This window comes from Haliaeetus albicilla, chromosome 3 (genome assembly GCF_947461875.1).
Source record: "Haliaeetus albicilla chromosome 3, bHalAlb1.1, whole genome shotgun sequence".
Classification (NCBI taxonomy): Eukaryota; Metazoa; Chordata; class Aves; order Accipitriformes; family Accipitridae; genus Haliaeetus; species Haliaeetus albicilla.
In genome coordinates, this window is record NC_091485.1 from 10,807,814 (window position 1) to 10,835,296 (window position 27,483).

General features: G+C 41.8%; 2 protein-coding genes across 3 annotated transcripts in view; both read right to left on the reverse strand.

Moving 5' to 3' along the window:
- Nucleotides 1–714: 714 nt before the first annotated feature.
- BLOC1S4 (biogenesis of lysosomal organelles complex 1 subunit 4) lies at nt 715–7,772 on the reverse strand. Of its 2 annotated transcripts, XR_011323925.1 has the most exons (6): nt 7,513–7,772; nt 7,062–7,133; nt 5,949–6,050; nt 5,049–5,183; nt 3,238–3,334; nt 715–1,696 (listed from the first exon to the last, which is right to left on the reverse strand). XR_011323925.1 is itself a non-coding variant. In XM_069778822.1 (5 exons), the coding sequence occupies exons 1-5, from the start codon at nt 7,723–7,725 to the stop codon at nt 1,598–1,600; spliced, it is 621 nt and encodes a 206-aa protein (XP_069634923.1). In that variant the 5' UTR covers nt 7,726–7,771; the 3' UTR covers nt 715–1,597. The 2 variants fall into 2 exon arrangements, 1 of the variants encoding a protein (XP_069634923.1); XM_069778822.1 differs by lacking the exon at nt 3,238–3,334 and having other exon boundaries at nt 7,513–7,771.
- Nucleotides 7,773–8,448: 676 nt separating this feature from the next.
- PARD6G (par-6 family cell polarity regulator gamma) overlaps nt 8,449–27,483 on the reverse strand; it is a 68,259-nt gene continuing 49,224 nt past the window's right edge. The window contains exon 3 of the mRNA XM_069778824.1: nt 8,449–11,277. Coding sequence (XP_069634925.1) covers nt 10,418–11,277 — 860 coding nt within the window. The 3' untranslated portion in view covers nt 8,449–10,417. The remainder of the gene's footprint in view (nt 11,278–27,483) is intronic.

Here is a 27,483-nt window from a genome sequence, read left to right on the forward strand (position 1 = left end):
GTAAGACAGAGCACATTGATTTTTGCCCAAGACCTACAAAAAATGTGGACCTCTAACATTCAGTCCATCTTGCATATCTTGTGAATGAAGCTTTTGTTGTGTGTATATATATATATCTATATATACACACACATACATCTTACAGTAAACAGGTATGGTTTAGTAAGCCACAGCATTAGCTTCAACTAGACACTTGCCTAAAATGTACCTAACTACAAGAATATAAAAACTTTTAGCATTATCTCTGCTAGGATAACTAAAATCTTTGCTTCATGTCACAGAACTGCTTTTGGAGCCTACCAATTTTGACTTCACAATCTTTAATTTTTACTAACTGTTGCTTCAGATACTGTTTAGAACCTGGTCCCTGCTGCTGTTGGGAGACAAAGCCATGTGGTTTTCAAAGCTTTTATCTATTAATATATATCTAATCCTTGCTCTACAACTGCGTACCTTTTTCTGTGCTTGCAACACAAAATCAGCAGACATGTTGTTTCCCTAATGCATACCTTATTCCTCTGAAATTTGAATTTCAGGTATTTGTAGTGAGCTATATTGGCAGTAAAACAGCAGTGGTAAAATTGTTGTTCAGAGGAATACAACAATTTATGATTAACACCCACTAGGTATTATACGAGGCTGTATGCAAAAAGGTTCTCAGAAACAGTGGTGCAGTTCGATACCGTCAGGAGAAATGCAAGACCACAACAGGGGTTAGAGAGCTATTAGTTTATTGGTAATATACTCACACTGCAATCAGCGCAGGAAGCCCCAGTAACCACATGGAGGGTTGCGAGGGAAAACCTGACAGTGTGGTCAGGCACCTGACAGAGACTCAGTCCAGGGACATCCCTGCCTCAACTTGGATACTTTTCCTTTTTGACAGCAGGTTATATATACATCAAGCCCACCTGGTTACACATCAAACAATGCAATACTGCAATAATTAGCAGCTGAGGTCACTGTGACCTGATGATCATCAGTGGGGGCAGGATGTTGGCTTTGTGAACTGGGACTAGATCACATGCATCAAGCCATGTCCTTGACTCCTCGCCGATCTTTCAAGTTCTCCCCTTGCAAGTTGTACATCCCAACACGGCACATTGCTCTGTCCGAACTGCAGGGACCAGGTTCCAAAACTTGAAGTAGATGGTTTTATGCATAGTTTTTCTTTTCACCTCAATCAGTACATTAGAAGGAAGGAAAAAAAAAAACCCACAACCAAAAAGACATCCTTGTGGTATAGGTATTTACACTTGTAACAGCACAGAAATTTATGTGTTAGAAGATTTATATATAAAAGTATGTTTCCTATTATGTCCCTATTTAAAAAAAAAAAATTTAATACAGAAGGATTCTTAAGTTCTTTCCCAAATATAATCTGAAAATTTATACTGTGTTTTAGGAAGATTTTTGAAATAATGTACACAAACAAAGATTACCTGAAAATACTGCCTGAAGGAAGACAATGAGAATCAGAATGGCAATATGCCATCAACAATGCTCAGAAATGCAGCTCTTTTGAGGTTAGCATTTCTTTTGTTCACTTGGCAGTCTCTACTCTGGCTGATTCATATCAATCCCAAAGCAAAAATCATCAATAAGGTGCTTCGTTAAGACACGGAAAATAGTCTTCAGTCTTGAAGAGGACTGGAGGTTCATAGAGGGTCTGTTGTTGTCGTGAAGACGACGGTTTCTGCAAATTAGATAAGTTTATTTTTTACCTTCTTAGAAAAGCAAGTTTTAAAACAAAGCCTACAGACCTAAAATGCAAAACAAGAAAAGTTTTAAAGGCATGTCTCCTTAGTCAGGCGAATTTTTAACCATAGGTCAGATAGGTCTGGCATATTCTTAATGTTAGTGAAGAAAAGCAGCCTTTGACTTTTGCCATTCTTTCACCTGAACAGACTCAGTCCCAGAGGGTGTACGATATGCCAGCTTTGCAGAAGCCAAATGGGCAATCTTTTCCAGCTGATGGTATAATCATTGTAACCTTCATCCTTCCAAAGCCATATACCTTTACCTTTCCTGCTCTGGCCTTTGAGTTCTCCTCAGCTGCTTCCTTGGAGTTAACCCTAGCCTGTGTGCTCATTTACTTAGTTAAAAAAGTCTTCATATGGAAACACACCTAGCAAATGTTTCTTCCAAGAAGGTTGCTGCTCCCGCTGAGCTTCTTTATCAAGTACATATTAGAACATATGTACTATGACATACCATCAGAAATAATATGGTAGTGGACTGGAAAAGAGCTGTTACACTGTTTTTCAGGAAAAGTGCACATGTTTCTTTTAAATATTACCTGCACATTGTTTTGTTATACCAAACAGCCCATTTAAAGAGACAACAGCAAGGACCACTACCGACTATTGTGTCAGCCTTCCTGCACGTAAATAACACTGCACTGCAACCAGACCCAGTGCATGTTTTCAACATACGGTCTTAAATAGAAGGCTTGAAATCAAGACTTCATTCATTAAAAATTCTTTTGGACTCATGAAAAGATTTTGATGAACCATTTTGCAGAGCTCTTAATCAGTTTGTCTGCAGAGTTCTTCAGGCACTTTTTTGCCTGTCTGGGATGAGAAAATTAGAGTCTTCACCGATAATAAAGTTCAAAGCATACCAAATATCATTAATATACTTGGAGTTTGGAATGCTTTTACAGCACCAAAATGAGGATATAATTAAGCATACCTACAAAAGAGCTAAGTGGAATTTTTCCAACATTCAGTTGAGCTATATACTTGCTCTCCATATGAAATAAGTACATATTCTGCCATTATATAAAAAATTGCTGATTTATGTCTTTTAAATTACATTTGCCTTTAACATTACAGGACCATTAAACTCCCCGAAGTAAGTTTGTTTTGTCATTCAAGTTGTAAGGAAATAAAAAAATATAAACAAAGATCAGATCTATAAATAGTGGATATTATCAATGTATCAGAAATTTTGCCAAATGTAAAAACAATCTTTGAAATCAAAGTTCTGTCTTTAAAATTTATTTCCTATCCTGTACTGCCCTATGAGAAAACACCTTGCAAGCAAGGGAAACTAAGGTCACAAGCATTCTGCAACTCATGACACCAATTTAAGAGGCGCTATATTTGCATATGCGCAAGAAGAGGATAATTTCAATCCAGTGAGGAAATTTCCTGGGCAGGCACAGTACCCACAGTTGCCTAAGTACACATTTATGATTAGTTAGTTTTGCAGCTGCTTAGCAGACATTTTTACCTTTTGAGAGAGTCTACATCCTTAGTGATATTAGAGGTCTTACAGTACTGTACTTTACACTGCCTGGTATTCACAAGGGAAGAACTTGGGGCAAAATCTGAAAGTGAGATTACAAATACACAGCTTGAGAAATACAAAATATATCCTTTGTGTAAAGAAATAGCTACATTTAAATGGGAAGAGAGTCAGGGGACTTGACTAGGTTAAAATTGTAGCAGGAAAATGTGAACTACAGCTGCAATGAAAATCATGACAGAGTACAGCCTTCTTTTCCAAAGCGTTTGTATTTTGAGTGAGCTAGTTAAGTGTTAGGCATTTTCATTAAGACATGCTTGTGTTTACTAGTGAAAATAGATACTTTACCATGCAATACTCAGTACCACTGTGCAACAGTGACCTGCCTTTTAGTTAATCAATTAATGCCAGGAAGTTCTAAGTGTTGATTTTAATGCTATCCATACTCAAACCAAGAAACCACTGGGCATGACAGGTTCAGCTTGCTGACACTTTCGAAGACACTTTCCACCTTATTAATTGTGGAAAAACTGCTAAGCTGACAGTGTTCCCATGCAACACTAAAAAAGCACTTGCTTAGAACTTTCAAACTTTCTAATTGAAGATTATAATTCCATGGTTAACAACTGTTTTTAGCAACAAGATGGAAAATACTGTTGAGTATTATTCAAGGCAACTGCTGCACTTGTTTCTTTTTGTAATTGGCTCATAAATAGCAGCTTTGTGTTATTTTTTTTAAAGAAAAAAATGACATCACTCTAAACTTAAACACCAAAGAAAATGAAGGAATGAGAAGTTAATTAACTTAAAGATTGCACAGAAAATAGCAGTGAAGAACAGCTTTCCTGAACTGTCTTAACAAGCCACACAGGCTTGCAATATGTAGGAACACAAGTTCCTCAAAACCCCACAACGATCTTCTCCTCCTCCCCTGCAAACTTAGTTTATTTCAGCACTCTCACCAGTATTATGACACAGAAACCTGAGTTAGTACAGGATGAATATAGGAAAAGACACAGAAAAGAATCTGGGAGCTGACAAGATGCAAGGAGGAGTATTTATAAATGGTGTACTGGCAGGTGATGCCAAGAAGCATCAGGTGTTCAGAAGACTTTTTTTCTTTCTTTTTTTTTTTTTTTTTTTTAAACCAGAAAGGTTATTTTAAAACTAGGGCATAGTGCCAGTTTAAGGTTAGGTTAAGGCATCTCTTTGAAACATACCAGAGAGAGCACTTCAAGTCTTCTGTAGAGAAACAGTCCACATGTAGTAACAAGGAAAAACAGAGAAAACCCCATCCTTAGAAAGTGTAACAAGGTACTTACATGATTACTGAACTGTGTGGATTGAGTATAAATAGAACTTTATTTTAAAAATATTGTGCTGCATAGCTTTCATTTCCTTTTTTGGTAACATTTCTGTAGTGATATTATCAATGCAGTATGATCCTTTAACAGTGTTTTCTGTACAGGCTCCTACTACTTGCTTCACATATTATCAGAGACTGGGGTACTTCAGTATAAAGACTTGTGCATTATATGCTTGTTTATGCCCTTCACGCTCCCTTCTTTGTGTATTCAGCCTTGTTTTGGAAAGTTACACAAATCCTTGTAAGAATTTGTGATTTTTAAGTTTGGGATTTTTTGTATTAAGTCTAAGAACTTTGCAAAAATCCTAATAAAGTACATAAAAGCTTTACAGTGGAATTCAGATATATGTGTAACAAACTATTATTTTAATCATCTACTCCGGTAAGCAGAGCAACTAAGCTGGTCATATGGTAACAAAAGTTTACTTACATTAAGGAAGGATGGCATGCTGATTGTGTGCAAGATTTTCTTGAATGTGCTCGGAAAAGCTCCAAGGTCTGTTTCTGCCTTTATGACGCGTTCTTCCAGTCCAGCTACGCTATTTCCAATCATCTTCACAAAAGCCTAGTGTGAAAAAACCAAAAGAAATCCAACTTTTTCACTTACAAATTAAACCAGGATTATGTATTGCACAACAGTGGAGAAAGTTCCATTGCTTAAATGAGGAGTCAAAAACTCCATGCTCTATTTCCCTTCCACCTACAAGTCCATTTTATTCCTAAAAATTACTTGAAATACTTAAGAGGCTGCAAGAACAGCTTAAATCTAATAAAACAATCAGTTCTCCTTTTCCTACTTGCCTTTCAAATAACTAATTTAGACTTCTTAGAATCTAGACTTCTATCTGCCTTTCTACTAAAAGTGGGACCAAGGATCTGAATCACAGATTTGAAGCTTTACCAGGGATCAATAGGTCTCTCATTCTACTAGTCTCTGAACAGCTCCCAAGACAATAACTTTGCAAGACATTATTAAAAAAAACCCAAAAACCAAAAACCCCAAACTAAACCCAAAAAGGAAGAAGTGGTACTACTGCTTTCTGAAAAAAGATGTCTGCCTTGCTTCAAGCAGGAAACAAACAACAACAAAAAAAGCATTTTTTTTTTTAAAAAGGCATTTTGTTTTACAACGCCCACAGTCTCCAGAAATTCTTAATAAATTGTGCTCTCTTTATTAACCCTGAAATATTGAACCCAGATTGGACATGGAGAGCAAAACAGATCTGAGCCCACTCCACATGCATGCAGGCACACACACGATTATAGCATATCATTGATTCTTCCTCCCTGCTAAAAAATGGAATACATCTATAAGATATCAAATACATACCTCTAGTTTGTCAATCTTCCTGTATATCTGTCTCATTTCTGTAGCTTTTGTGTAAATCTGAGGTATGCTTTCGTTGACAACTTGAGAGGAATCACTTCGAATCTAAGATGATTCAAAAAAATAATAAAAAAAAAATCAATGAATAAAAACGTTTAGTAGATTTCACTCTGGAAACTAGAACTTGCTCCAGTTAACAGATTAAAAATCATAGTTTAAAAATATCAGATTAATATTAGAATAAAAATACTAGATTAAAACTAATAAGCTAGCTTCTTTGTACGGTTTAGTAAGTGCCTTTGAAGAAAATTTATTTTGCATATGCAGATATTTACCTTTATGGTTATATTAAAAATAGGCTGCTACAGCCTTATCAGAACGAAGAGATAGTACATTTCCCAAGACATACTAAAGAATCAAACATAGTAAACTAAAATTTTTACTTCAATTCTACTATCTCTACGTTTCCCCACCTTTGCTGAAAAAGTCAGGCCACAAAATCTTGTTTTATTGGTATTAAAAAAAAAAAAGCAATATAGTAAAGTTCCCCTTAGAGTAGTGCAGGAGAACCACATGTGCTATGCTTTAAAAGACAGACTGTATACCAGAGTCAGCTTATAGAAACTTTCCATTCAGTTCCCCCATCTCCCCGCCATGTGAAAGTGAAAACAAAGCTGCCTTTCTGATGAAAGGGTAAGAAAGGGTCCCCTAAAGACAAATCTAGCTTTGGAGGTTTGGCAAATCCGATTAGATACTTTGATTACAGAAACCACAGAGGACGTCTTTACGTATTTTAAAGAAGCGACAGAATACCACACTCTTCTTTTGAACAGCTGTCACTGCACCAGTCAAAATGGGATTCCACGTATGTACACAGACAAATATATAAATACAATTATGTAACTATGCAGTTAAATAGCTATATAGGCATATTTTGCTCCGACGTGAAAGTTCGGTAGTTTTTGACCACGAGTTATCTAATTATCAAACGCGTTTCCATACTGGAACCTGCGTAGACCAAAGGCTGCTTCCTATCTCCGTCTCATTTAAAAACACAAGCACACATTAGACTGTATTCTGACTTCAAAACCACAACTACGTGCAGGTTATACACACCATGTCCAGCATTCCCACAAATTCATCCACTCTGGTCAGCAAATCTTCTAGACTCTTGTCTAGGCTTTCTATCTGCAAAACAGAAATCCTTTAAGGGCACGTGAAAACACGAGGAACCCGCAGACTCTCCCAAACAAACCCTCCGAGCAGACCTCAGCCAGACTAACGCCAGCTTCGCAGCAGCTTTCCCATCTGCCGGCCACGATAAACTCAAGGACTCGACACACCGGCAGCGCCTCCTCCGGCACGAAACTCCCCCCTCAGGCCGTGTAACCGGCGCAGCGGGACGGCCCGAACCCGGCACGGCCGGCGACGCCTCGCTCCGTCCGCCGGACAGCCGGGAAGGGCCCGCCGTTCCCTCCCGCTCCCCGGGGCGCTCGGCAGGCCCGGCCGCAGGGACGGGACGGGACGGGGACCGCCCGCTCCGCCGAGGGGCCGCAGCCCCCCTCACCTGCTCGCTGAAGAGGCTGCGGTCGGCGAGCAGGTAGGCGGAATAGGCGGCGGCGGTGGCGCTGAGCGACGCCTCCGAAGCGTCCTCATCCTCCGGTTCCCCGAGGCCGGAAGCGCTGCTGTGGCTCTGGGAGACGTTCCCGCTGTCCGCGCCGGGGCAGGCGTCCGCCAAGTCGGCCCCGGCCCCTCGGCCCGCTGCCGCGGCGGCCGCCATGCTGCCACAGCCTGCCCCCCTCCCCGCCCCTCGCGCACCTTCCCCTCAGCGCGTCGGGCGGCGGGGCCGCTCACGTGAGCGGGGCGGGGCTCCCCCGCCCGCCGCCGTTGAGGGGAGGCGGCGCATGCGCAGTCGCCGTCGCCACAGGAGCGGCCCGCCCCGGTGCCGCCGTGAGGCGGGAGGGCTGAGGGGGGGGAACGCGGCTCCTTCCACGGGAAGGCCGGCGGAGGATTTGTCCTCTGAAGGCGGCTACGGGGCCCGCGTTCCCTCCGCCACCCGCGTTTTTAAAGGCCCGTTCAACAACAATCTGATCCGGTTGCGTGAAACCCCAACGGCTCGGCCGCGTTTCCACACGGGGGGGGGTGCCGGCGGTAAACGGCTGAACTGGGAAAGGAGTTCGTCTTAAAAAGGCTACCCCAGGGCCTCAAAGGGACGAGGTCTGAAGGAAGCCGTGCCATGAGGAGCGTAGCAAACTGCTCGATGCCCACAGGAATCAGGGTGGCAGCCTGACCAGCCACCAGAAGCAGTACTGGGGAAAAAACACGACAGGATGAAAGTTGGTCTCGCTAACGGCAAGCGGGGGAATCGGACTGAGAAAAGCATTATTAAAATGGTTATGTATTTGAAGAGTCACCAAAATCGGGTATCTTGTTTCCACAGGGAGGGGAGAGGGTCCCACAGCAAGCTGTGCTTGAGGACAGGGGAAAGGATAGAGCACAGAAGTAAGACAGTGCACATTTTATTGCAGACAGGTCACATTTTCATCAGTTAAATAAGGTAAAATGAGTAACTTCAGCCAGGCAAATCCACTTATTCATAAAAGTAGTCTTATTGAAGGTGTAACAAAATTTTCCTGGTGAGATGGTCTGATTGACTGAAGCATATCCAGCTATTCCTTTTTTTTTTTTTTACTGCACCAATAATCAGATTTTTTTAAAAAATGAAAACCTTTGGTAAAGTACAAACACAGTTTTAAGATGAACAGGATCAATGTTCCATTCTTACTGTGCTGGGAAAAATAAGTACAGCTCTATAACTGCTGTGATACCTAGAAGAGGTTTAATTAGACTAAGTGAAAGAATTTTAAAATAAACTTTTAAAGCAAATCTAAAAGAAACAAACTAAGTTCAATGTCCCAAACATAGTTAACAATGAGCAGAAGACTGGTTGTTCCACAGGTATTCTAAATTAGCGACAATGAATTAGTCCGCACATCCTTTGTCCAGCCATTACAGATTCCTGAATGGAATGTAATGTTTTTCAAACCAAGACTCCTGAATTTTCATATCCATACAATATTTAAGAAATGTCTATTCCACCATATAAAAAAGCTTTAATGTACTACAAAGTTAAAAAGAAAATGACACAAGCTAAAAGTAGAAAAATACATTGTAAAACATTTATAATTTTTGTTCCTTACACTGATCAAGATATAACAAAATACTTTAGACCACTTTCATAAATTCATGGCATTTTCAGAAGCAGACAGTTATTGACTCAACAGTCACTGGTTACCCACTAGCCAGCATCCAGTAAAGATGTCTGACCATTGCAAACATCCAATATATTTTAAGTTTCTAGAAATCCTGTGTAGACATTAAGCTTTATTACTAGAAGAGTCCAAAAATAACAGAACTATTCTAAGTTAGGTTTGGCAGTCAGTCAGCATCCCTCCTCCGTACAACAATCAGCCAACCTTTTGTAAGGAAAGACCTTGTGGATTTAGGTTGCCCCAAAGGTACAGCAAGGACTTGTGTCAGCTCTGAGGTGAAAGGGACAGTCCTAGGACACTCCTCCACTTTTGTTGCCTTCCCGCTTGCATCCCTAAAATTCACATGAACCATGATACTGAAAAAACAGAGATGATGGGAAAAAAGAGGTATTATCTAATAAATATCGAAAAGGAATACATTTACACATAATGGTGCTGAACCTAGTTTTAAGCCCTTATTGTCATGGTTTTCTTTCCCCACGCAGCACACGCCTATGCTGTAGACAGGCCTGCCTCTGACCAGCAGGTGGTGGTGATCTCACAGCAATAACACCAACATCGCCTCCTTAGGCTTTTAAAAACATTTATATAGATGAGAGTTTCACTTGGAAAATGCATTTGCAGCATCTCCCTAACGTTGTTACCAGAGTAGGAAACCGCTACTTTTATAGAGCTTGTCTGGATTAGACATAAGGTTGCAAATATGGTGTAAACAAGTTAGTGGAAGGTCTGTATGTAACAGTAGAAGATCGGATGGCTATTAAGAAGCACTCTCTTTAAACTGGTATTAGAAGAAAACCAGATTCCACTTCAAATAGACGTATCTGTTACTATTAAAATCTAATCCATATACATGCATGTATAAATACATCCACCCATGCATTCAAACCCAAGTATGTAGCACTGCCATCGGTAGCCTACAAGACTACTTAGATTTATACCAACTAAAACAAATTTGTGTTCTCACTTTAGGGCTGGGACATAAACCAGATTTTACACTCTGGCTTTCTCCTGACAAATTTTGCAGTGCATGACAGTTTTATGTCTAACTCCAGATGTCACATTTCCTAGAAAGCAACAATTTTCTGCACCCGTGAGGTCTATGAAGATATCAGCTCTCCGTTTTGTGCATAACATGTTGCAAAAGTCAATTGTCCCAATTGGCACTTAAGACTGAAAGGAGAGTTGCAGGAATTGCTGCTAAAGTGTAATGACTGTTCCATCCTCCTCGATACCTCCTCTGGGGATAACCAGACTGTGTCGGGGATCAGTTTTTAAGGAACTGAGTAATTTGTGGATGTTGCCATTGCTTTCTCGGCCAGAGTTGTTGTTGAGCACCAGGTCCCTTTGAAGTCTGTGGCTAATGCTGCTGCCATTGATTCGAGAGAGGCTACTGGAAGTAAGGCTGTGCAGTTTAGGAATGTGCTGTGGCTCCAGACCACCCTCAATGACAATGTCAGCCTCTTCATCACTCTCCATTTCATCAGGGTGGAAGTTCTGCAGCACGTGGGATGTAGGCAAGCTATGGTGACTCGCAGTGCTGTCTGTAGACTGGCCAGAGCTACCAGACATCCTACTGCTTCGAATAATATTGTTCCTCTGGTTTGCTGGCTTCACTGTGATAATAAGATTATGGCTGTTGGCAATCATCATGTCTGTGACTTGGTCAAGAGTCTTTCCTGCTACTTCAATGCCATTAACTTCCAGGACTTCATCATTCACAGCCAGCAAGCCTGTGCTTTCTGCTAAGCCTCCAGGAACCATACGAGAGATGAAGATACCGGGTACTTTTTCAAGTCCATGAGGAGTAACCCTTACGCTGGTGCCGTCGCGAATGTAAAATCCTAAGGGTTTCTCACACCCATGTCGATACAGCCTCACCCTTCTGTGTGTTTCAGGAAGAATGTCCACATCGATTATGGAAGACACTGGTCTAAAATCATGAGGCATGCTAATGTTAATGTGAGGACGCCGGCGGAGGTTGTCATTGCGGAGTGTCACCAGGGCCTTCTTCTTCCTCGATAGTGTGTTGGTCCCAAAATTACTGTAGTCCACTTCATCTGAAAGAGAAACAGTACCAATGTATCAACCAAACAGAGAATAATTCCATCTACAGGGCATTTTCCTCTTAAATCTGGTTCAGTGAAGCCACACTCCTCATAGTAGGGGGAAAAAAAAAAAATCAAATTAATTCTTCCACTTACTCTAACCTTTGTTTCATTTTATGTCCATCAGCACATCATTCAGAATGAACGAGTTCTTTTCAATGACTACCCATATTTCTTCCAAATTTTGAGGGAAAAAGACTTCCGATTCTCAACTCCTGTTGTCAGCTGTGCAATTACTTGGAGCTGCAGGCCTGATACACCATCTTAGATGTGAGACTATTTGCAGAGCTGGATTGTAATTTTACACCTACATCTTGAGTGGGCAAGGAGTGTATACACATTCCTAACCTAAAAGGCTGAATCGGGGAGTATTTTAATATCCAATACACAGCCTTAACTGATAGCAGACCTTAGGTACAAACATGAAAGCAGGGCATGAGAGAATAGTTGGATATATGTTTTTAGCCTAGCCTTTTTTAGTAAGGGATTATGTTACTATGCATCTCTCAGTACAACACTTCTCTCTTTGGAATATTTTACTTCATTTCAGCTGAATTTGACAGCAATAAGAAGTCCTAAAAAAGGATCACAGAACAGACACAGACTCACACACGCACTCTTGCCCTTGAGAGGAAGATCCACAGAAAAGCAGCCTTTCTAGGGTCTGCTCTTTAAGGAATTATTTAAGTATTTCACTCTCTCTGTAGTAGTATCTCTAGGGCATGTGCAAAGTGATTAACTTTAAATCAGTCAAGTAATAGGACAAGTTATTCCATATAAGAAGCTCATGTTGTGCTTTGCATAACAAATACTTAGTCATGAAGTTGTTAGTGTACAAAATGAGTCACTGCATTTCACATTAAAAATACTGTGCATATTTTAAACATGAAGCATGCACTAGCTGGAAAATTTTTTCACCAGGAGTTTAAGCATGCTAACACTTTTCAGATAAACAGACTTTCAGTTTATTCTGCCATTGAAGATGATCAGTAAAACACAAAAGTACAATTACAGAACTGCCACTAAGAAAATCTTCTCTCCAACAAATTAACCTTGCATAGTAATGTTTGAGAAAGTAAGACAATACCTCTACCTGATAAAGGTTGAAAAAAAAAAAGTATTAGTAAAAACAAACTTATAATTACATTTTTTATTTCTTGCAAGGTCTCATTTTCAAGTCAGCTTTCAAGGCATATTATTGACAGGCTTCAATTAAGTAACATTAAGTTAGACAACTCAAAGAGACTACAAGAAAGTGCTAAGCAGCAAACTGATCTAACTGAGCCTGCTTGCAGCAGGGTGTTGGTTTAGCTGGCCTTCAGAGGTCCCTTCCAGCCTAAATTATTCTATGATCCTACATAGTCCTTTGGGCTGGAAAAAAAACATTTGAAGACTTCAGAAAGACTATTTCTGCATTCTCCTATAACTTATTTACACTGGATATGCTAACACTGAGGGCATCACAAAGCACCTAGAAAGTCATCCTGAAGGAAAAGCTTCTGTGAAATAAAGATACTCCTTGGACAAGTTTGTCGTGTTTAACTTCACACTTGCCTCTTCTCACTCCTCCCAGGCCCTTCAGAGCTGTACCAACCACACAGGCCCTGCTGTGTTATTTAGACTGGTGAGGCACAAGACTGGAAGTCCTTAAAGTCACCCAAACACGAGAAGCTCCCAGCTGGTTCCTGGAAGTGTATTCACAGCCAAGACAGTGACTGTGTGGAGATGGCACCTTCTCAAGTCCACCTGGTGAACAGAGTCAGTGCAGTGTCTACTCTTTTGAATGCACAAGCCACCTGTGGCAGCCAAAGCCAGCTATTATCCTTTTTCTTTCATCAACAGGATCACCATCTACATTCACCTAGTCTTTAAGTTTTGATGGATGATTTTGAAGGTTGGCAACAAATATTTTTTCCCTGCAAAGTATGGGCCCCACAAGAGATGTCTTTCATCACCACAGTCTCAAACACTGTGCCCTGCTCACCCTCGCAATTCACTGATAAATTTCTGTGACAGTCCTATAAAAACAACTTGGGGATTCAGGTTTAGAATCGAAATTCTTCCTCACTTGAAAAATAGCACTGTAGAATAGTAGCACTGTACCTTAAAGCCCAAGACAACCTTTATCCCCAAATTTTGGTTTAAGATGGCAATTAAAGTTACACATGGGTTTATACGTTGAAGACTGTCACTTGCAGTAGTGGCAAACCAAACTCAAAGCAAAAGCTGTATCCCTTAAATACTCAGAAAATTAGGTTGGTGAGTGCAGTTCATTGCTCTGCAGGTAAAATGAAACACATGCCCTAGTTATCCATCTCTTCCCTGAAAGCAGCCAGGTAACTGTTCTCTCTCTCCCTTTCTCTCTATGTTAGTATATTAATAGTGAATTACTTTAAGGCAGACTTGCAAAAGCTTTACCAAATAATTCACCTGGGAAGATCTGCAACCCTGTTTTCTTCCCCTTAAATTAACAGTCCAGAGAGTTAACTCTTCACAACACGCAAGTTTGTGATGATAAAGTAGTAATGTCACAGAAGTATGATGGTCCTCCTGACACACATAGGTCATTTCTGAAGCAGCTTCCTTTGGCTGAACCACCACCAGGGCAATGGCACAAAAGCAGTGGTTGTTTTGTGCCTGTGACCTCCTCACCTGTGCACAGCTCACTAATCTGCCTCCCCAGATGATTGCCAGCATTCCTAACCTCTGAGCAGCTTCAAAACAACCACCTCCTTTAATAACAAAAAGCCCAGCTTACCACAAAAATGCTATCTTTTTCCTCCAGACATGAACCAGGCAGAAACATGGATTACATTACAACTGATACAGACTACTTTCAGTGTTGGACCACTGACCATTCTTGGATTTTGTATTTCAGGGCTGGAGCACATTAAAAAAATGAAGTCTATGTCCTGTTGATGACTGGATTTTTTGTTTTTAAAAGTTCCAGGCATTAGTTTCCAACTCTGACCCTAAAAAGGATTATGTAGGAGAAGGATGAAGTCCCAATTTTAACAGGTAAAACTGTTAAAACATATTATAGGTTGGAGAAATGAGAGCTAATTTGGAGATCTTTTAAGAAAAAATTACCGATTAACTCTATTTTCTAGAAAATGTTCAAGTACAGAATACACGTTCCTTGATAACACAGGGATTATTACATTACTTGCATTCAAGATGACCTGCTCACTAGCAGTTACACTCGCTTGAGACATCACCTTAGAATGAAAAAAATTAAAAATAAAAAAAAAAAACAGAACAAAACAGCTAGCCCCTGATGCTATCTAGAGCCACTACTCTTGCTGCAGGAATAAAGCAAAGTTTCTCTACTGAAGTTTAACATCAGCTGGTGCTGTGGCAGCAGAAAGTCACCAATCCCTAGCACAATGGAAAAAAAATTTCCTTCCTCATGAGGGAACTGGGAGAAGTCAGCCAACATCACTCACTTTTATCAACTACAGGGTGGTCACACAGTGGTGTATTACCTATTCCCAGTAATAAACTGCTCAGGCAGCATGTGTCAGACTGAAATGAAAACTGTATCATTGCATAATTTACAATGACACACTTTTAATGAAGGTCAGCAACTTCTTGTTAGGTTTTGAGTTTCTCACAATATAGGATTTCGAGCAGGAATGCCACTTCAGCTAATGAAACAGACTGTGCTTGATGCCAGGTCTCAGTGAAGACCAGTATATACCATATGGAACCAGACAGAGCTCATTTTTCCTGTTTCATTTGTTGCAATATCAAATTCTCCTTTTGCAGAGCAAAAAGTTTACAGAAATTTGCATGCATACTGGCAGGAGAAGTGCCATCAAGTGGCACATCTGAACAGTGCTTAAAGCCTCGTATTTTACAGGGTGTCATGTTTTCCTATGTCTTGAATGAGGCTGGAGTGAAATGTTACATGCAGGTGACAGAGGGAGAATTAGTCTTTTAGGTGTTGAATATGACCCCCATTTCTTAGAATGGGGCAGATTACATGCAGCATTTTCATGTACAAGAAGTAGTGCTTTCAGACAAAGACGTACTATGAACTGGACTGCTAATCCTGGATAACCACTAAACTTTGGAAGGCTTGGACCTGAATTTTACTTGTGCCCATAATTTGCTTCCTACTGAAAATACTGTTCCTGTAAAAAGAGGTGAAGAAGAACATTTACCACAGTTGGAGAAGGACTCCTCAGCTTTCCAGTTCTCTCATACCTGAAACTGCAACCCAAAGCTATGCAAAAAAATACCTCAAACTCTTCTGTAGGCACTGAATATTATTGCAACTCTTTTCCCAGAAAGCTTCAGTTTTTGGTACATTTTAAGAAACTTTTTGTTATCTGGCAATGAGTTACATAAAACCTTAAGTATTTTGGCTGCCTCCTTTCTGTTAATATGTGCCTTTTTTTTTTTTTTTTTTTTTGAGTTGTCACTACCTACTTACCCATGAGGACCTTCCTGTTAGAGAAGATATATGCTACAGATCTCTTCACACACAGATATACCTGTGCTCACTTTCTTGACAACAGTGGTGGTGGTGAGTTTGTCTTTGTTTGTTTGTTTGTTTTTTTAACTGGTGGATCTACCTCCACTTATCCAGCAACAGTAAAACCCATTAAAGTAGGTTTTCACTTCCAAGCATGGATGTTTTACTATCAGAATATTTTTTTTTAAACATATCTGGAAAGTTATAGATGGCAACATCTTCAAGGTACTCTTCTAACAATCCTGTAGTCAACCTGTGACTTTACAGAAGACATTATACCTTCCTGGTGGGCATCATGAATCCTATCATCAAGTCATACAGTACATAGCAGCAAAGCATACTTAAAGGGCTATTTATAAGGGAAAGAAAACTGCTTAAAGCATCTGGTTGTAGCCAAAAGAGTATTGTATTTCTTTAATTTACATGAAACAAGAAATTACAGACCTTCTGAAAAAACCACCAGGAGCACCACTCCCACTGCTTGGACAGCTGCTTTTCATAGGAACTGCCTGCCAGATGAAATACCAAAGCTTAGCCAGATAAGATTGTATAAACAAGCTGAATTCCACAGAGAAGCAGACTGCCAGGCTCCTATAGGAACAGTTCATTTCAGACTCTACGTTTTCAGTGTACATGCACTCATGGCTTATTATTTCCTCTGGGAACTGTGGAACATTAGTTGACAGGTCTGGAAAGTACTTCAAAGACCAAATTACTTCCACTAGGGAGAGCAGCACTTCAGGCAGCTTGGGAAGGAGGCCAATGAGTCATTAATAGTGAAGGGTAACCCCTCCATCCAACAAATCTCTATTACTGAGCATTCAAATTAGCAGCAGTCACAAAACCATTTCAAAGGAACGTGTCATGTTTAACCCTTCTACCTTTCTGTGTCCCAGCTACAAAACACTGTCTGTGTTTGACACAAGTTGCATTCAGTGTCTATTTTCTCAGAAAGATCAAAACCAGAAGCATTTGTGAAAGCAATCAGACAACAAATAAGCTGGCAGTCTCTCATTTGTGACCTGTAAGGCTGACCACATGCAAAGGGATTTAAAGAGGAAACAGATATGAAGTGAACTATGGCTTGGGGGGAGGTCCAGTGCCAATATCACTCATCAAGGAGTATTTAATGGGGGGAAAAATAAGGTTATCTGAATGCTAACATTGCATTCAGTGTGTTACAGGAATATTAAAAAAATCCAGCTATTGCTGCTGCCAGCAACCTCTGGGTGAACCAATCTGAAAAATACATAGTAGGTAAAGTAGTTGTAGCTGCTATTCCATCAAAAGTCAAGTAATATATCCCACACGTGCACAGCCACACACACTCTCACTCCTCTCTCCCCCTTCATATCACTGTATCACAAGGAACTGGACACAATCTCATCAACGTTTAGAAGACTACCTAAACATTACAGTTTATCTATGACATTCAACAGGGCTTTTGAAGCACAAACAAGATCAAAAGGGACAAATTCAAATTAACAAGAGAGCACATTATCCTTGATATCCTTAATCTCAATCCTTTAGTTTCTAAACGAATGCTTTCTAAAAACTTGTTTGTAAACTGTAAACTCAATGACATATTTTTTAAAAGAAATTTCACCAACTAACTGCACTAGAAAGAAGATTTGAGAACACCATCCTACTCCAGTCTAGCCCCTACTAAACATAGTAAACTGCAGTTTTGCAAAAGGCAACGTTCCTTCTATAGTGATTCAGTATTAAAAAGATAAATTTGCATTCCTACTTCGGAAGTGTTCATTAGTGGGTTAGAACTAAAATCTGAGAAACACAAATGTGTCTCTCTACTCCCAACGTGTTTATAAATTTAAAACATGAAGAAAGTGAACACTATTTTGTTCCTTGGTTTAGCGTGTTACAGCAAGCAAAAGTATAATTGCATTAGGCTCAGGCTCTCTTTACAGGGTCGGACATACATAAGAAACTTTTTTAGGCCGCTTGCCTTGAGGATGGAGATGACCCCTTAGGAATTCAGCCTGCGCTGCTGGTGTGGCCTGTGCACTTCTCACTGCCTGTCATCAGAGGCCACTGTTCCCTTGCTGAATCTCTTCCCTTCTCAGCAGAAGGCTCTTTACTTTTGACTTGCTGCACTGCTCCAAAGGAGCAGGAGTTGTTGTTCGACCTGCAAGTTTGCCCCATGAAACAAGGGAGGTTTTCAGAGGAGAAGGGTGCTACCAAATGTAAACAAGCACCGAGGCCTGTACCTCCTGAAGTTGTCCTCACCCTCAGAAACATCCAAACCCAGCTCCCCAAACTAGCCCAAAAGCCAGCTATGGGACTTCAAATTTTACAGGTGATGCTGTGGATGGTGTTTACTAGGATTGTATTTACTAGGATTGTCAGTGTCTTCTTCCTCTAAGTTTCATATATGACTCCTACTCTAAAACATGACAGAAACAGCCCTTTCCCCTTGTTTCCTTCCACAAACCACATTATGCCAAGGTTATGTTATTGCAGCATTAGAAAATTGTGGGGTTTGAGCTTTGGCTTCACTGTTGTTTTTATTTTTTTAAAGTATTAGTTAGTATTTCCCTCTTCCTGCAGGGGGTCAGTGGGAAGTTAGGGGAAGTCGTGTTTCTCTTGCACATCTCAGCCACCAATCATTACTATGTTCATCCCAAGGTCGCAGGTGCTGCTATGGAGGCTTTATTGGTGAGACGGTTTCCCAGGCCAGTCAGTGCTGAGCAGACACCCAGTAATGGGTCGGTGATACATGCAGAGAGTCATAGCATCACCTGTACACAGCTCTCCTGCAGGTCAGAGCCTGACAAATAAAGCCTAACACCATGCACCCAACAGCTCCCACCAGCCATCAAAAATTGTATTCACTCCGCTGATGGTATCAAAATGGGAGGGCTATCAATCCTATTCAAAGATGCTGGGGATGAGGGGGGAAGGAAAATAAATCACCCCCCAAAACCCAGAACCACCACTCTCCAACCTATAATTACATGCAATCTCTTCAGCAAGTCATCATTATAAACTTCAATGTTTAAAGTTATTAAAAAGCAACCCTTTAATTATTTTATTTCACCCACTCAATTTTTGACCTGCAACAAACACACTCTCCTATTCACTCAGAAGATCAGGCAATTGAGGGGAGCAGCATTTGCTCCCCATACAGGCACAAAGAGAGTATCTTCTTTCCAAAAGAAAACGTGTACATGTTACATAAAGCAAAACAAAGTGAAATGAGAGACTAAACTATAATAACTCTTACTATGCACTGCAGATACAGTAAAAAATCTTGTTAATGACACAAAAAAGCCGTGGATTTAATCGAGTATTCTGCAAGTATTGAATATAACTGTTTCCCAACTGCTAGTAGAAAAATAGTTACTTTTTGCACAAGTCTAAAATGTGGAAGGTAAGAAAGGTAAACAGCATTGACACATTGAACCAAAGAGGAAATTCAGGAGAATACCATTCTCTTTTTCACAGCTGCAATATTTGGAAAAACACCACAAGTAATGAAAAAAAAAAACCCCCCCAAAAATTCACCTCAATCATATTCATTCAAAAAACAAATTTTATACCTCTGACAGGAAACAAAAGGTTTTGTCTCATATTAGTCTCAGAAGAAGCTGCAAATGAAGCTTGGAAAGGCAGCACATGAGGCAGTACAAAATAAAGGTAGTGTATTTGTACTAGAGTATTTACATAGCCATAGGTCAAAGGAAAAGGTTTTGAAGAGCTGCAGTACTGAACCTGATCAGAACCATCATCCTGCAGACCCTTATATTAAAACACAGCCTTTTCCTCCTTTCAGAAGTAACTTCATCAGCATCGAAGGCCATTTCAGGGCTCTGCTCAGCAGCTAGCAGAGGTGAGCCACACCAGGAAGGCAGGACCTGTATTATCCAGCCAACACAGCTTGCAGCTCGCCCAAGGGAAACTGAATCTAACCTGGTATTTCATACTCCCTCCTGCTGCTTTCTGCCATGTACCCTCACCTTCTCTGCCAGGTGCTCTCCTCCTCTCCGATCCAAAGTGATCCTCCCTTCCCAGCTAAAAGCAAAACCGATGGTGATCAAGAATTGTCTATTATCCTGTGTTCAGGTAACTGCTAATCACATTTCTATAGTATGCAAGTGGTTTTTCTGTTTGAAAGGAAAAGATATCCCAGAGCTGGGAGCACTAGTAGCTTATTCAAAGGTGGCAACGGGGACATTGAATTGTTGCAAACATTAAATCTGTGAGATACAAGGGTACTACCGAGACAGACTGTTTTCTGTTCTGAAGTAATTCTCTCTCATGCATTCTTTTGCTGAGTAACACCTTATTCATCCCAAGCTAGTTCAGACAGGCAAGCTAGGAAGCGCCTTTTCGCTTATACTTCTAAGTTCCCAGTAAAAATAACTAGAAAAGAAATCCCCAAACTGTGAAGAAATTAATATTTAATGAAGATTTAAGTCTCAAAGAAATAAATAGTGGTCTTTACCCTGGATTGTTCTAAAAAGTTGCTACTACATCTTCTCAAAGAAAGATGTGGTTTTACGCAGTTAAAATTCTTCTAGGATGTATTTTCTCTCTTCAAAAAAAAGGACGCAATCATGTTTTTATAGCTTCACTGTTGTGGTGTGATAATACCACATACATCCTGCAATGGGGGGAAGGGAGAGAAAAACATTTACAGTGCTTTACAAAGCACTTTTCTGGTTCCTGCCTCCAAGCCGGCAGATTGTAAACAAAATCCAGATTCTGCCTCTTATCACGGAATTAAAAAGATTTCAAAACAAGCGTGGCATGAGAAATTAATTACAACACTTGTCTTTCAAGTCGCGACCTCTGGGAGCGTCCCAAACTTTGCTGGCTGGAGTCAGATTAGTCACACGATAAACACCCCTCCCGGGCCAGCCCTGCGCAGGGCTCCGCACAGCTGCACCCTCTTCTCAGCAGCCCCACGCAGCCGCTGCCCCCGATGCCCCGGAGCCTTACGGCCCTGGCGAGCTCTCGCCTCCACCTGCGGCCTCCCGGATGCGCCGTGATGCCCTCCTGGCTTGGCGGGATGGGGGAGCTGTGGGAATCCCACCCGGTTTATCTCCCGCATCCTGGTGGGACAGGAACAGGCGGCAGTGCCCCCAGCGCAGGCACGTTTTCGTGTCCCCTGCTCCCCAGGCTGGAGGGAGCAGGTCAGGGCGGGCAGAAGCAAGCCCGCAGGCGGGAGGAGAAGGAGCGGCACCCAGCCCTGGCAGGAGCGAGTCGGAGCCAGTCATCCTCCGCGCCACGGGAGTATGGCCGGCGCAACACCATGCTTGCGACGTGGGAATGATGGGGTGGGAAAGGAGCACCAAGAAGTGAAGCAAAAACAAGGGCCCACTGGGAGAAAGGAGGAGCAACCACAAAGCGCCACTGGTACAAAGCAGAAGAGTTGCAAGCACGTTTTATAGAAATCTATTTCATGGTCTGTTTTCTAATGCGGAGGAGAAGCAAGGTCAAGATCCCAATCTAACTACCACAATTCAAATTGCGTCTGTAATGCTTGACTTCCCCAAGTTGCCCCTCCGGCACCCTTCCTCCTTCAGAGGACAAGGCTGCTCACTTCACAAATGGAAATCATTGCTTCTTCTAGATATAAACAAAGCAGGCCAGGAAGCCCTTTCCTGATGACAGATCGCAAAGTAGTAAAAGCTGCCTGCAGAGTGCAAAATAAAGATTTTTCTCCTGATAAAACACAAGGGCACAAGCAAATGCTACTTTTCCTGAGAACTCAATCGCTCCTGCGGAGCCCCAGCCCTGTGCCAGGCAGCGCAGAGCTGACCTAGCCCACCGAGAGTGGCTGGGAAGAACTCCCCACTTGGGGAACAAAATGCCAACCCCATCTCTAATGCACAGCTGCCCCTGGCTGAACCCTGCTACTGGTGTACCCGCAGCCCGTACCCCCAGGCTAAGGAAGGGCTGAAAAAAGTCAGTCCGAGGAGGGCTACCTATCTGGGATTTGCCCCATGCACATCCCCCTACAGAGCCAAGCACATGCTGGTCATCTCAGTGGAGGGAGAAGCTCTGCAATACACCTTTTTTGCAGCAACAACAGTGGATATTTAAAGATTTAAATCGTATCTCACAAGTTCTCAACGTGAAGTTGATCATAATCCCTGCAGTCTTCATCCCCTTGTATGGCACATTACCACGTGGTACCCATAACCTCTGCTGTGATGGCAGCACTTACCTGGGCCACAGAAACATGTTACCGCCTTGTTTCCTCAGCAGCTGTAACAGCATGGAGCAAGAGGGTCAGAGCAAGGCCCCCACCCCTCTTCCTCAAAAAAACAGAAACAAAGCCTTGCCTAATATACAACTACCATGGCTTCTCCAGCTGAGAACAAAATACATCAGTTACTTTTAATGTTAGGCTAGCAATATCCTTCCCTGGCCATCACCAGAAAGCAAGAGGTATTTAACTCCCATCCCTCCTCTGTCAGTAAAAACTGCATGTTTTACTTAAAAGCAGCTTAAAGGACCATGGCGATCCTGGCAGAAGGCTCACCCGTATAGAGTTATTGGCCAAGTGATTTCCCCAACATTATTTTTATAATGCTGTATTCCTTTCTTCATGACTGGCTAGGGCTCCATGCCCAATTGTGTACACAAAGTAATTAAAGGCTGCAGCCTGGGTAAACTTTGCACCTGAGGGGACTCTCCAAGAGCTGCGGACATTAGCACAACCTGTGTACTTGAGGGGTCCAGCCCTCAAATGACCACTAACTGGACTGTGAAGCTTCTCTTTTCCTAGGATATCAAGCACTTATCTGCAAGATTGAAAAAACAAACAAGACAAAACACCTCAAAATACACCGCCAATGTTTAGACCACTTAAAAACCTGGCTTCTTTCTTTAAACAATTTTTGAGATACCCCATCATTATGTGAGTGTGGTAAGCTAGTGGCTGGTGTACTTTTTCCTTTAAAAAAGTGTTTCTTCCTATGAGCACATGATACAAACAAGGGAGTGGCAGACAGGAAGTGATTATTCAGAAATGAAAGAATTAGATCAGGTTCCATGATACCAAGAACAAAACATGACACACGGCAAGTGAAGCTGACATTTACTGGCTCAAATGTAAGAAATTTTTTTCTTTATAAAGTAAATCTAATTCAGGGCTCATGTAAGCATTTTGTCTCCTTAATGCACATCAGTGTTGGCAGCTGCGAGCATCGATATGCCCCCTGGGGAGGACAAGTTAGCCCATGTATTTCACCAGCAAAGTTATACCAAACACTGCAGTACAGACCTCCAGCTTCTACCCAAACAAGTTTTTTTGAATTAAAGCATAGCTCTGACAGTAGTAGGAGCAAGTCTCTGATGGCACTGCTGGTCAGTTTGACTGGCACAGCTGCTCAGAGGTGCTAAACACAGACATTGCTCAAGTTCAGCTCTCGTCTCCACTAATAGCAATCTCCTGCCACTATGAACAGAGCGGAGGTTCCCAGTGCCACGCTCGGGTATTCCTGCCACTGGGAATTCCCTCATGATCTCAGTTTTCCTGTTACACAGAAGATAACACTGAGTCATTACCACATTTGCTTGTTAAGTGACATTGTTGGGGTGCAGGGGCAGACATATACCTGAAAGAACATACAGTGTTCACAGCCTGATCCCTGCTCTGAGTGAAGTGCATGGACTATGTCAGGACATGGCTTTTCCTGTGCCTGAAAAAATTTAAGTTGTGGCCAGACTACAGCCATGCAACTCCTTAGTGTGCACTGGCTATTTACTACCATTGTAAGGTTCCAGAAAAGTCACCTGAAAGAAAAGCATCCCACACAAGAGGGCCAATTACATAAAGCACTTTTCATCTGTGGATCCTGAAGTGCTAAAAATAAAAATTTACTGTTCATGAGGGACTAAGCTCCCATTAGAATGGTTAAGCTAAAAACTTGGAGAATACATCAGAGGTTACGCAAAGCCCAGCAGCTTTGAAGGAAGGAGGAGGGATTTGCATGGTTCAAAGGCAGGAAAGAACAGATGCAGTAGGTTAGGACTTATTTTCATTACACTGCATAGCTTGTTTCCAAGAATGCTTTCAACAGAAGCATCCTCCAATACAAAAGGCAAGCGCTTGCTAAGCTGACTCGGACAAGCTTCAATACAAGCTGCATCCCAGCCCAGAGACAGTGAACTGCTACCAGTAACATCAGCTCACTGCTTATTTCTCGCCTCTAGCTGCGAGACCTTTCTCCACTTTCAGTCCCTCCTGGGGTACTACTGTGAGCAGCCCCCATATGTCTTCATGTCTTCACCCCCTCCATATGAAATGAGAATGAATTAAAAAAAACCAAAACCAAAACCAACCCACTTCTGCTTTCTTTAGACAAAAGCCCAGTGTTCCTCTTCCATGTCTTTCCTCACCTCACTCTCTTAAATTGCTAGACAGCATCAGGAATTGGCAAGATCTTTAATAATAAGATCAGGCAGTATTACTAAATCCATACTAAATTCCCACAACAGCAGCCAAATGGTGACCAAAACAAGAATTTTTATTTGATGATGCATTCTATCTTCAGAAAAAACTGTTCCAAGGACATGAAAAGTGAAGACAAATAGTTATATAAAACAAAAAAACCACTGGCTCACAGGTTGATGTGATCAATGTGTCTTCTTGCTAAGATGTTCTTAAGGGGGAGGGGGGTACAAACACTCAGCACTAAGTTGTGCTGTATTTTAACATGTACTCATTAACACACTAGCTAAGGAAACAGCTTATTTGAAGTGTACCAACTCCACAAAGTTTTGCGGCTGCAGCATAGAGATCAATGTTAAGAACCAACAACTCACTCTCAGGGTTAAAAAAGAAATTTGCTTTGTGCTTATGTTAAGCCTGACAGAGCCGTTTAAAGGCGGCCAAGAACGGAAGTGCAGAACCTTTGTGTTCGGTACTCGGAGGCACGGCATCGACACAGGGCACCCTCCTGCAGAAACTGAAAAGATCCAAGTGCTTCCTCCCATGCTGAGGGACAGATAGAGCATCAAGGAGGCAGGTTAAACAGGTTTCAAAGTTAACAACACCTGCCCTTGGCTTAGCAGCTACCACCACATTAATCCAGGGAGCTGCAGAGCTGGGGGGCGGGGGGGGGAGAGGTGGGAAATTTTTTTCCAGTCTTCTTTTCCCTTTACCCATCCAGATTGTATTTATTTGCTCAGCTCCAGTTTTTCCTTCAGGGTGGATGCAATTTAATATCCAGATCACCGTGCTAAAACTCTACACAAGATAGCTCATCTTGCCTTTGTATCGGTTCACGTCACACCAGTCAGGCCTATGGCCATGGCAAGTCACGCGATAGGTTAGTTGAAAGGAAACACCTCGAAGCCTTAGTCTCCAACTTCCAATACACAGATACAGTACAGAAAGTTTAAGAAAGAAAATGGGGAAAAAGAAAAAGGCTGTGGCTATGAATCAACTCCTTGTCTGGGAAAGAAAGAAATCTGGAAAATCTTGATCCTAAGAGTACCTGAAGCATACTGAAAGAGTGGTGAGGCATTCAAGACCAGCTAGACTTGATAGATACCAAAAAGCCAGTCAATGGAAGGGAGAATCTCATTTGTAACACACATTTCTCCTGGGAAAGCACCACCGTCCTGTTTGGTTTTATGCCTCTTGTGTCAGATCAGTCAAAGGCCAACGTAAAGCTAACATGCCAGATTTCACATCACCTGCTTGCCCAAACAGCTGGGGAAACTGTTTTAGCTGAGCTCTGCTCTTTCGCTCGCTTCAGATTGTTGTGTTAATTAAAAAGTCTTGCTCTTGTGTTACACGGCCCACAGGAAGCGAGGAGGAGATTCCTAGCTTTATATTCATGTTAGTCAATAGCTCCCAGCGCTCTCACTGCTGCTACGCACAGAGCCAGCATTGCGCTGTCGGTTTGACAGGCTGTGGGAGGATGCTGCGTAGGAGACTCGTCACATTATGCAGAGTCAGCCCGAGCTCCTTCACAATGGGAGCTTTCTGCAGAAGCGCAACCTAAAATCCTCCCTAAAACTACAGGGCCATCTGAGCAAATTTCCCAAAGAGAGAGCCAGCCCCACAAGAATCCACTTGATAAACAAAAGGCAGTTGCTAGCTGGCGAGTTACTGGATATGGATGTGTCACCTTTGGGTTCACCCCAACCCCTAACCTAACAAGTAAGTAAAAAATATTACTGTTGTCACCTCCAAGCTTAGACTTAAGAATTTCCATCTTGGAAGCGCTACAAGAAGTGAGTCACTCTATATACCTTGGCAGTGATTTGCAAGCCAACAGGGAATATCCAGAAGGAAATAATGTCACCAATTGGTGAGGCAGCAGCTATGTTTACCAGCTTAAACAAGTTTGTGTCTCTGTACTTCCAGTTAAGTACGGCTAACAGCAAATCGCCAATTCACAAGTCATTAAAACTTTCAATTCAGAAGTAATTTTCAACGTAATATGCCTGAAAATTAGAGATCTTTAAAAGTTATCCCAATCGGTGAAGAAAAATACTAACTATTAGGATCACACCAAGTGTGTTCTTTTGAATACCTGTATTGCCCTTGCCCGATCTCTGCAAGGTGTTCAGCAGAGTGGGAGTTTCAGGCGCTGAAGATGCATTTGTTGTGATGCCAGACCAGCTGCCACCTTGCCCTCTCCCTGGGCAGCAGGAGAAACATGGAGAAGAGCCAGCCAAAGAAAGCCTTCATAAATGGGATCCAGGCGTGGTGGCACAGGGCACCCATGGGGACAGTAACCAGAGCAGCTCAGCAAAGACAGGAACAGGGTGTGGAGCTGCCAGCCTGAGCGACTCTGACAGCCTGAGGAAGGTTAGTCAAGAATTTGCTACATATGAGCAAGCTAGTTAGAAGGGAAAAAAAACCCAAACAAAACAAACCTGACGAATAAAACCACCCAAACTCATTCTGTACTGGTCAAACTAAGTTTTGAGGGAGGTATCAATAAATGAGACACTGAATAATTAAGATGACTGCTTATGTGTCAAATGAGATGCTTTATACTGTACAAGATGTACAACTATTCACTAGCTAAAGCTAAGAATAAACTGAGGAATTAAGGGCTCTCAACACATCTGTGTACCACATAACCTCTAGCAATTTACACCTTTGCTACCTGCCTGATGAGCAATGCTGAAGGCACATGGCAGTGCACTTGAGGAAGTCTTCCTCACTTCACTCCAAATAAACTCCTTATGTGGCTTACATTTTCAGCTAAAAGTTTACTTTCAAGAAGCACTAACGGAGATGCATCAACTTCACCTTTGAAGCAGACAGTGAGGGGACCAGCACAGAGCCAGGCTTACGGCGTGGCAGAGTTAGGACAAATGTCAGACCAAAAGCTAAGAAGCCATGAGAATACCACCAAGCAGTCACTCGAGAGAAAGTGTATTAATTGAGCAAGGTCCTTAAGCTGGTTTTCCTGTCTACTTCTAACAGATCTGTTATCCTCAGAGGATTTATTATTTCCAGAGCATGCCAACTGCTTTCATTACCAGAAACACTTTATAAATGGTAAAAGCTGGACTCTTGTATCAGCAAGGATCACACGCAACAACTGCACATTTTTAAAGCAATTTGCAAAAAATGAGGATGCAATCCCCTTCTACTACATTGATTCAGAAAGCAGGAGAAATACCTTGTCACCTTCTCCCCATCCTAAGAAGTTTTAAAACTCACAACAGACTACATA

Excerpts from the sequence above, each read along its gene's own strand:
- BLOC1S4 (XM_069778822.1), bottom strand. The coding sequence starts at position 7,725 with ATGGCGGCCGCCGCGGCAGCGGGCCGAGGGGCCGGGGCCGACTTGGCG. Across the intron at positions 6,051-7,061 it reads TTGTGGGAATGCTGGACATG|ATTCGAAGTGATTCCTCTCA; the intron begins GTGTGTATAACC and ends GAATCATCTTAG. Across the intron at positions 5,184-5,948 it reads GGAAGATTGACAAACTAGAG|GCTTTTGTGAAGATGATTGG; the intron begins GTATGTATTTGA and ends TTTTCACACTAG.